The 10,461-nt window shown below is 42.6% G+C and overlaps 1 protein-coding gene across 1 annotated transcript; it reads left to right on the forward strand.

The window, feature by feature from the left end:
- Positions 1-4,645: 4,645 nt before the first annotated feature.
- Positions 4,646-9,626, forward strand: LOC311119875 (transmembrane protease serine 6-like; the record flags this gene model as incomplete). The annotated part of the gene is made up of 7 exons (XM_084194527.1): positions 4,646-5,115; positions 5,650-5,785; positions 5,995-6,137; positions 6,356-6,423; positions 8,867-9,054; positions 9,189-9,230; positions 9,403-9,626. Exons 1-7 carry the CDS (start codon positions 5,068-5,070, stop codon positions 9,624-9,626), a joined length of 849 nt encoding a protein of 282 aa, XP_084050653.1. The 5' UTR covers positions 4,646-5,067.
- Between the last annotated feature and the right edge of the window lie 835 nt (positions 9,627-10,461).

Here is a 10,461-nt window from a genome sequence, read left to right on the forward strand (position 1 = left end):
GTATTTGATGTGATTTCATGTTTTGTAGTTGGTTAACTGCAACTTCCTTTCATGTTGTTCAGTGCTGACAGGGTCAAGGAGATTCTGAATCCTCCTATACCAGATCCCTCCAGGTACTTTGACGGCCTCAACCTCGATCACGATGGAAACTTCAAGGTCAGTTCTACTTTTGAACTGAGTCATGTGCCAAAAGGCACCCTATTCCCTATATAGTGCACTACTTTGTAATGGCTGTAGACTTAGTTAGGTTATAATGGCTGGAATGTAATGGTATCAAACAGATAAAACACATAGTTTCCATGTAATTGATACCTTTCCATTAATTCCATTCCAGACATTATTATGAGCTGTCCTCACCATTGTCTTACATTAGCATCATGTAGGAGTGAAGCCACCTGTCAGAAGACAATGCCGTCCTCAACTTATCAGCCTCCTCTGCAACAAAAAGAGTACAGGAATGAAAAAAGAATCATTTTATTTTCCTCTCTCTCCGTGTCTCTGTGTGTGTGGTTTGGTGTGTGTGTGTGTGTGTGTGTGTGTGTACATGCATGTCTGTGTGTGTGCCTACAGGCTTGGCTGGGTCCTCTGTTCGTCCCTGAATCCTTTGACTCTGCTGTGCACCGTGAAGACATCTCCCAGATAGAGATCACCGACAGCCTGGACAATGTCGCCCCCTTGAGGACAGCACTACTCCTGGAAAAGAGATGGGACAGCAGTGCCCACTCTTCCAACTCCGGCTTCTCCAACTGCAGCTACTTTTTATCTCAATGCTCCCGGCCTGGATCCTCCTCCACCAAGCTGGAACCCTGCTCTGTACACTCCCCTTACGGACCAGTAGGTGGCACTACTGAAGAGATAGAAGAGAGGAAGGAGGAGAACAGAGGAGAAGGGATGGATAGTGGTGTAGGGAAGAAGGATGGAGAGATGGGGGGTGGAGGGAAGGATAGAGAGATGGGGGGTGGAGGGAAGGATGGAGAGATGTGGGGTGGAGGGAAGGATGGAGAGATGGGGGATGGAGGGAAGGATGGAGAGATGGGGGGTGGAGGGAAGGATGGAGAGATGTGGGGTGGAGGGAAGGATGGAGAGATTGTGGGTGGAGGGAAGGATAGAGAGATGGGAGGTGGAAGGAAGGATGGAGAGATATGGGGTGGAGGGAAGGATGGAGAGATTGTGGGTGGAGGGAAGGATAGAGAGATGGGGGGTGGAGGGAAGGATGGAGAGATATGGGGTGGAGGGAAGGATGGAGAGATTGTGGGTGGAGGTATACTTGGAGGCATCAGCGGAGGTGAAGATATCCTCCAGGTTTCATCTTACGAGCGTGTTGAGAAGCTCCAGGCCCAGCGTCGGGCCCTCATAAGCCCAGATTCAGGCATCGGCAGTGGGGGAGAGGATCAGGAAAGTCAGGAGAGTGTGGAGGAGGCGGACGGGCCTACGGCAACCATCCCCCATTTTGTCTCTCAGGACTTCCATCTTGTTCCGCTTCTTCCTCTTAGCAATAACAATAACTTTCCATTCTGCTCCACCCCCTTACCCACTGCCCTGTCCGCTTTCCCCCAGCCACCCTTCACCCTCCCTGGGTTGGATAGTGTAGGGGGAAAGGGTAGAGAGATGGGGGTTGGAGGAGGTTCTATCACAATGTCTTCCTCATATGAACGTGTGGATAAGCTCCAGCTCCAGTCCCAACGCCGGGCCCTCCAGAGCCCAGATTCAGGCATCGGCAGTTGGGGAGAGGATCAGGAAAGTCAGGACAGCGTGGAGGATGCAGACAAGCCTACCTTCAACCATATCCCTCTTATTACCAATAACAATATATTTCCATTCTGTTCCACCCCCTTACCCATTCCACTGACCGGTTTACCACAGATACCCTTCACCTTCTCTGGGTTGGGGTTGGCTCCATCTCTGGGTATGAGTACCAGTCATCCAGGCAGGCTGATCGAGGAGATGTCTCTCCTGTCCTCTTCAATGGCAATAGATCCCTCTAGTGGCGGATACATGCCAGTGAAAGAAGCTCAGAGCTGAGCTGTGAAAACATTTTTACCAGGGTCTAGGTTTGCAAAGGTTTTCCAGAAATCCTGGTTGGAGGATCCATAATTTCTGCTTATTCCATCCTGGTTGCGGTAATCTTCCAACCAGGATTTGTGGAAAACCTGGGAATTTTGGGAAAGTTACTAGAATGTTGCATTCCTACCAGGGACACAGTGTTTCCAGTTGGATTGAGAGGGTTAACCCATGTAAATCTAAGCCATGAATGGCAAAAAAAGAAAATAAGAAGAAATAAGGTTTTGAAGTGTCTGTCCTATAGCTAGGAGATATAAGAAATCTCAGGAAATATATTTTAAAAAATTACACAAATGTAACCACTTTTTTTTTGGTAGGAACAAAACTACCTCCATACTTCCATAAAACATTTTGAACCGATATCGTTTACCTTCAGGCGACTCCCGTGGGGTCGTAGAGCAAAACAGAGAAGGTGTTCTTTAGAATTTCCCCTTTCAACAGTGGGATCACATTAGTTTGTAGCCCAAAAGGTTTTGACGCTACAAACAGAAGTCAGCACACATGTTCGTGAGAGTCTTATCTTTCCATATTTTGTAGGCCAAACCGTTCGGACGCTACAGACGTTTTTATGAGAAGACCGATTTTCGGGATATCTCATGGTCTGACAAACACCGCTCTAGCTCTGCCACCTTTCACCGCAGATGAGGAAGGGCAATATCGGCGGATTCAGATATAAACAGATATCTCTAGCTTAAACTGACAGATTTCAATGGGGATTGTGGATGTCTCTTAGATTGAGGCACCCATATCTCAATCGACTCTAGGGGGTTAAAGGGGCAATCTGGGATTGGTACATCCATTTGTTGCTGTTTGAATCCCAGATTGCTCTTTTATTGGGGTGTGTGAGGTATGGGTATGTTTTACATAGATCCATAGATTCATGTATGTATGTATATAGATATGCATGCATAGTAGTGGTTCTATAGGATGTTAACAGGTGGATAGAGACAGTTAATGGGGTTCTATAGGATGGTAACAGGTGGATAGGGACAGTTAATGGGGTTCTATAGGATGGTAACAGGTGGATAGGGACAGTTAATGGGGTTCTATAGGATGGTAACAGGTGGATAGGGACAGTTAATGGGGTTATATGGGATGGTAACAGGTGGATAGGGACAGTTAATGGGGTTCTATATGATGGTAACAGGTGGATAGGGACAGTTAATGGGGTTCTATAGGATGGTAACAGGTGGATAGAGACAGTTAATGGGGTTCTATAGGATGGTAACAGGTGGATAGAGACAGTTAATGGGGTTATATAGGATGGTAACAGGTGGATAGGGACAGTTAATGGGGTTCTATAGGATGGTAACAGGTGGATAGAGACAGTTAATGGGGTTCTATAGGATGGTAACAGGTGGATAGGGACCGAGTAATAACATTGCTTTGTGTTACACAGAGTCATAAACAGTGTTTTTGTCTTGTAGGCTACTTTGTTCGTTTAAAAAACAAAGAAGAAATAGCTGTTGAGTTTACCACTCATGTCATATAGTTTCTGTTGAAAGCTGATTGGCTGAAATACGTGGTATATCAGACCATATACCACTCAGGTCATATAGTTTCCATTGAATGCTCAGGGAATTGTCTATTCGTTTTTGTACCACTTCTAACCACATTTCTACCTCTCATGTCAGTATAACCAGGTTATTATAGCAATAAGGCACCTTGGGGGTTTGTGATATATGGCTAATATACTCCACGTTGCGTTGTGCCTAAGAACAGCCCTTAGCTGTGGTATATTGGCCACATGGCACACCTCCTCGGGCCTTATTGCTTTTTTTTATATCACTTCTAACCACTTTTCTACCTCTCATGTCAGTGTTACGTCTATTTCTGATATTAATATGATACTGTGATTCTGCTCACAGGAAATACTGATCTGATACTGATAAATCTCTCAGTAGAAATGAAGAATGTATTATTATATTATGTATAACATGACCATCTTGAATGTAATGTCTCTTTTGAAAAATCATGTGGATGGTATCTGATGTTCCAGACAATTTTTGGTTAATTTCAGATGACATTTATTTAACCAGACAATTCAATAACATATATTTAACCAGACAATTCAATAACATATTTAAATAATACTGTGGATAATGTATTTTTTTAAAATTATTATTATTTTTATTTTTACAAATGTTTATTGGTTTATTGCATAGACCAATGTTGCAGGTCAAATAATTGTTTTGTTTTGTAAATTGTCATTATTGTAAGTTAGATATTGTTTTTAATTATAAGGCAGTTTAATTGTTATTACAATCGTATTGACAGCAATTGATAAAGAAATGTATTTTCTAACATAGACTATGTTGTTTGACTGTTGGTGTTTTTTATATTTCAGCAAATTAATAAAGAATCAACTGTCTGGCGGTGTGTGTGTAGTGAGTTATCAATTCTACAAACACTCCCATTGGACCCATTTACGTTTACGAATAGAGGACGCAGGCACACCTGTTGTGGGATGCGGGGGCCGGCCTGCCAGGATGATGGTGAAGGTGCAGCTGTTGTTAGGTGTCGACTGGTGATGTCATTAGAGCCTACACTTGTTACCTATGCCCTGAGAGGATGTACGGTGCTAAAGGCAATGGCTAAACCAGGACGGGACTATTCTTAAATGTTTAATGTTTTGACAGTTACCCGACAGAGACAATAACTGTCTCGCAATCAATAATTTTTTACATGTAGGATAAATAAGTTGAGCTTTTAGGCTATTGTTATTATTGGTTAAAGTTTAGGCTACTAGCCTGTCTGGTTCAATGGAAATTCGGGAGATCCCAACGCGCTTCAGGAAATATTGACCTAGGGCTCTAGCCTACCTTTGGACTAGCAAATAAAAGGTTGAGTTGTCTCCCCTGTCGTTTCTAGCGGTCGTTACCGACCTGTCTAACGCTGGACGGAGATTCTACCAAGATACATGAAGAAATAAAACGCTTCAACTATCCACCACCGGTGTTTTTTGGACAGAGATGGTCTCGCGGGGAATAACCGATTTGTGAAGTTATGGCGCTCGGGCACGGCTCCAGAAAGTCGCGTTCCTGTGATATGGAGGTACCACCAGCTCCTGTGGACCTGCAATTGGAAAGGGTCAGTAGGCTATATAAGTATTGTGATATTGACAATGTAGGCCTATGATTTTAGCTACCATATAAAATAAATAATATATGTATTTTATGATCTATGCATATTGTTTTAGTCATTTTATAATAGCCTATAGTTTATTTTATAAGAAAAATGCTCTGGCCAGGGCTTCAGGCTTCACCTGCATTTACTGAAGGTATCTGCAGGCCTTATGCTGGTTTATGCTGCAGGTAGAAGTTGACAATAGACACAGATCTGGGGTCAGTTTAATCTCCTCAAATCCTAAACCTAACCTATGAAGGGGGAATGGTAAAACTGACCTTAGATCAGTGTCAGTTTTAGTTCTAGCTATAAGCATGAGGTCTCTGCACTAGTCTGTGCAGAATCCTCATCCACTGTTCTTACAGACCTGATTATACAGTATAATACCCTAAACTCTGACTTGAGGCCAGTTGTTAACTGGGGCGCATTGTGTGTGTGTTTGTTTGTTGTTGTTGTTTACAGGTGGGGCCCAGTAACGAGGCCTCTGTGACGTCCTCTAAGACATTGAGACGACCCTGCAGGTGTCTCCTAGCCTTCCTTATCATCGTCACCACCATCATCCTCTCTGTAGGAGCCACTCTGGCCTGGTACTTCCTGGGTGAGCAAGGGATTTTGGGAAAATAACCGGACACACACACACACACACACACACACACACACACACACACACACACACACACACACACACACACACACACACACACACACACACACACACACACACACACACACACTATGACTGGCTATCTGGATATTTAACATGCCAGTAAGTCTCTCTCTCTCCCCCTCCCCCATCCCTCCCTCCAGAGTACAGGGTGTGGGTACTGGAGCCCAGGATCCAGCAGCAGTATACTGCTAGACTCTCTATCCTCAACAGGAACTACTCCTCTGGTCTCTCCTCTCACACCAGCCCAGCCTTCACAGCCCAGGCCAAGGAAGTACAGGATATGGTATAGGACAAGGGATTTGGGGAAAATAACCTGGGACACACACACACACTTTATGTTTCACTACTTTTTATTTTCAATGTAAATCTTGTCTGTCTCTCTGACCATTTCTCTCTCTCTCTCTCTCTCTCTCTCTCTCTATCTCTCTCTCTCTCTCGCTCTCTCTCTCTCTCGCTCTCTCTCTCCCTCTCTCTCTCTCTCTCTCTCTCTCTGTCACTCAGGTGAGAAGGATAGTGAAGAGCTCAGATCTATATCGCTACTTCAACTCCACCAAAGTCTTTGCCTTTGCGTATGTAAAACCAGGGTCTATAAATACAGGTCTACATGCATATCTATATCATGCATTTCTATACTTAGTATATCTATGACTGTAAATCTATCTAGGTATTAAACATACTTACCCACACAACATTGACCCACAGTTTACACTTACGTGCATATCTATATCATGCATTTCTATACCTAGTATATGACTGTAAATCTATCTAGGTATTAAACATACCTACCCACACAACATTGACCCACAGTATCCACTTCCGTGCAAATCTATATCATGCATTTCTATACCTAGTATATCTATGACTGTAAATCTATCTAGGTATTAAACATACCTACCCACACAACATTGACCCACAGTATCCACTTACATGCATATCTACAGTACCAGTCAGGTACTGTATATCATGTAGCCTATGTCTATACATTGTTTATCTACTCTATGTAAAACAAACAACACATACCATTAACCCTCTCAACTACCCGTCGTCACCCTATGGAACCACTGCTATGCATGCGTATCTATATTGATGTATACAGTGCCTTCAGAAAGTATTCATACCCATTAACTTATTCCAGATTTTGTTGTGTTACAGCCTGAATTCAAAAGGGATTAAATATATTTCTCTCACCCATCTACACACAATAAACCATGATGACAAAATGAAAACTTGTTTTTATAATTTTTTTCAATATTTTTGAAATTGAAATACAGAAATATCTAATTTACATGAGTATTCACACCCATGAGTCAATACTTTGTAGAAGCACCTTTGGCAGCGAGTCTTCCTGGTTAAGTCTCTACGAGCTTTACACACCTGGATTGTGCAAAAGTTGCCCATTATTATTTTCAAAATGTTTCAAGCTCTTTCAAATTGGTTGGTGATCATTGCAAGACAACCATTGTCAGGTCTTGCCATAGATTTTCAAATAGTTTTAAGTCAAAACTGTAACTCGGCCACTCTCTTGGTAAGGAACTCCAGTGTAGATGTGGCCTTGTGTTTTAGGTTATTGTCCTGCTGAAAGGTGGCCTTGTGTTTTAGGTTATTGTCCTGCTGAAAGGTGGCCTTGTGTTTTAGGTTATTGTCCTGCTGAAAGGTGGCCTTGTGTTTTAGGTTATTGTCCTGCTGAAAGGTGGCCTTGTGTTTTAGGTTATTGTCCTGCTGAAAGGTGGCCTTGTGTTTTAGGTTATTGTCCTGCTGAAAGGTGGCCTTGTGTTTTAGGTTATTGTCCTGCTGAAAGTGGCCTTGTGTTTTAGGTTATTGTCCTGCTGAAAGGTGAATTAATCTCCCAGTGTCTGGTGGAAAGCAGACTGAACCAGGTTTTCCTCCAGGATTTTGCCTGTACTTAGCTCGATTCCGTTTATTTTTTATTTTCCTGAAAGACTCCCCAGTCCTTAACGATTACAAGCATAACCATAACATGATGCAGCCATGACTATGCTTGAAAATATGGAGAGTGCTGCTCAGTAATGTGTTGTATTGGATTTGCCCCAAACACAACACTTTGTATTCAGGACCAAAAGTTAATTCCGTTGCCACATTTTTGGCAGTATTACTTTAGTTCCTTGTTGCAAACAGGATGCATGTTTTAGAATGTTTTTATTCTGTACAGGCTTCCTTCTTTTCACTCTGTCATTTAGGTTAGTATTGTGGAGTAACTACAGTGTTGTTGATCCATCCTCAGTTTTCTCCTATCACAGCCATTAAACTCTGTAACTGTTTTAAAGTCATCATTGACCTCATGGTGAAATCCCTGAGAGGGTTTCCTTTCTCTCCATCAACTGAGTTAGGAAAGACGCCTGTATCTTTGTAGTGACTGGGTGTATTGATACACCCTCCAAAGTGTAATGAATAACTTCACCATGCTCAAAGGGAAATTCAATGGCTGCCTTTTGTTTACCCATCTACCAATAGGTGCCCTTCTTTGCAAGACACTGGAAAACCTTTGTGGTTGAATCTGTGTTTGAAATTCACTGCTTGGCTGAGGGACCTTACAGATAATTGTATGTGTGGGCTACAGAGATTAAATATTATTATTGCACACAGAGTGAGTCCATGCAATTTATTATGTGAATTGTTAATCACATTTCTACTCCGGAACTTATTTAGACTTGCCATAACAAAGGGCTTGAATACTTATTGACTCAAGACATTTCAGCTTTTCATTTGTAATTAATTTGTAAAAATGTCAAAAAACTGAATTTCACTTTGACATTATAGAGTATTGTGTATTGTGTGTATGCCAGTGAAAAAAATCTCAATTTAATCCATTTTAAATTCAGGCCGTAAGACAACAAAATGTGGAAAAAGTCAAGGGGTATGAATACTTTCTGAAGGCACTACGGATCTATGTATATGGATCTATAAATCATTCTTGCAATGCCCACACACACTTTCTTTCCAGATGTTATCACCTCATGGAACAACTTTGTCCCTGCTCCCTTGTTTCCCTAGGGAGGGAAGTGTGGTGGCACACTTCTGGCTGGTCCTGTCAGTCCCCGGCAGCCATGTTGGTAAGGTCACTATGGAGAGAGTCAACAGCAGCCTACAGAGTCTACTAGGGTCCTACAGAGGGAGCGACAGAGAGGAGACTGCTAACTATGGAGAATATCTATTGCATCTTCCCTCTTTCTCTATCACAGGTGAGTGGGAGAGGAATGTGGGGAAAGGACCTGGGTTTTTATTATAATTTGTGTTTAGTTGATCGTTGTATTATTTGTTCCTCATCACGTTGTTTTCTGTTTGTTTGCTTGTTTGTTTGTTTTCAACCCCTCAGAAACAGACCCCAAAGTTGTAGAACTTTTGAAAGCTTCATTTGGTATGATTTCTTTTATCTTCTCCTCACTTTCTGCATTATTTTAGAAGCTTTAAGAAGTGCTTGAACTATGTAAATTGTAGGTACACAGTGTACCGAGTGTTCATCTCTTCCTGTTGCTCTCTTTCTCTCTCCCACTTTCTCTCCCTCCTTCCTCCTCCCTGCCTCCCCCCAGACTGCTACAGGTACCAGGTGGTCAGCTCCAGCACAGCAGTGGCTATGAGGGGACCTGACACCCAGCGCTTGTCCTGCCTTTGGCACCTCAGGGCCCCGCAAGGCTCCAGCACCCAGGGTTTCAGACTGGAGCTGAGGATGGAGTGGCTGCTACCAGAGTGTAGAGATAGACTGGCTGTCTATGATGGTTTAACGCCTACCGATACTCACCTCATCACCTCGTAAGTTTATAAATACTGTACATATACAGCTATTGGATCTTAATTTGACCCGTATTGTCGCAGCAAAATATTCCTGCAGCAACAGGTTTTTAATGTTTGCTTGATTTGTGGTTAGTGTAATAGCTGGCCAAAATTAGGCTACATGAAAAGTGCAATACTGTTAATATAATCGTGTGTTAGTGCAGGTTTTCAGTGAATTTATGTAAATCAAAATTCTTACCAACAAAACAGTGATCAAATTAAGATCCTTTATCTGTACAATACATACAGGTAACTGCCAAAATACACGTGCCAAATTGTCCATTACAGTATTTTAGCTACCATGGCTAGAAGAAGAGATCTCAGTGACTTTGAAAGAGGGGTCTCAAAGAAGCATAGGGGGTTTAAAGTGTGTGTGTGTGTGTCTCAGTCACCAGATCTCAACCCAATTGAACACTTATGGGAGATTCTGGAGCGGCGCCCGAGACAGCATTTTCCACCACCATCAACAAAATACCAAATGATGGAATTTCTTGTGGAAGAACTGTGTCGCATTCCTCCAATAGAGATTCAGAATCTATGCCAAGGTGCATTGAAGCTGTTGTGGCGGCTTGTGGTGGCACGACACCCTATTAAGACACTATGTTGGTGTTCCCTTTATTTTGGTAGTTACCTGTACATCCAGTATAGACAGACAGAGTGTAAAGACAGACTATATGATGCTTTAACACCAACAGATAGTCACCTCATCACCAAGTGACTTTATGTTGATGTTCTATACACTGACAACCTCACACACACACCACAGATGCACACATTATCATATTTAGCCCACCTCTCTCTCTCTCTCTCTCTCTCTC

This window comes from Coregonus lavaretus, assembly GCF_964263955.1.
Source record: "Coregonus lavaretus genome assembly, contig: HAP1_SCAFFOLD_55, whole genome shotgun sequence".
NCBI classification, from domain to species: domain Eukaryota; kingdom Metazoa; phylum Chordata; class Actinopteri; order Salmoniformes; family Salmonidae; genus Coregonus; species Coregonus lavaretus.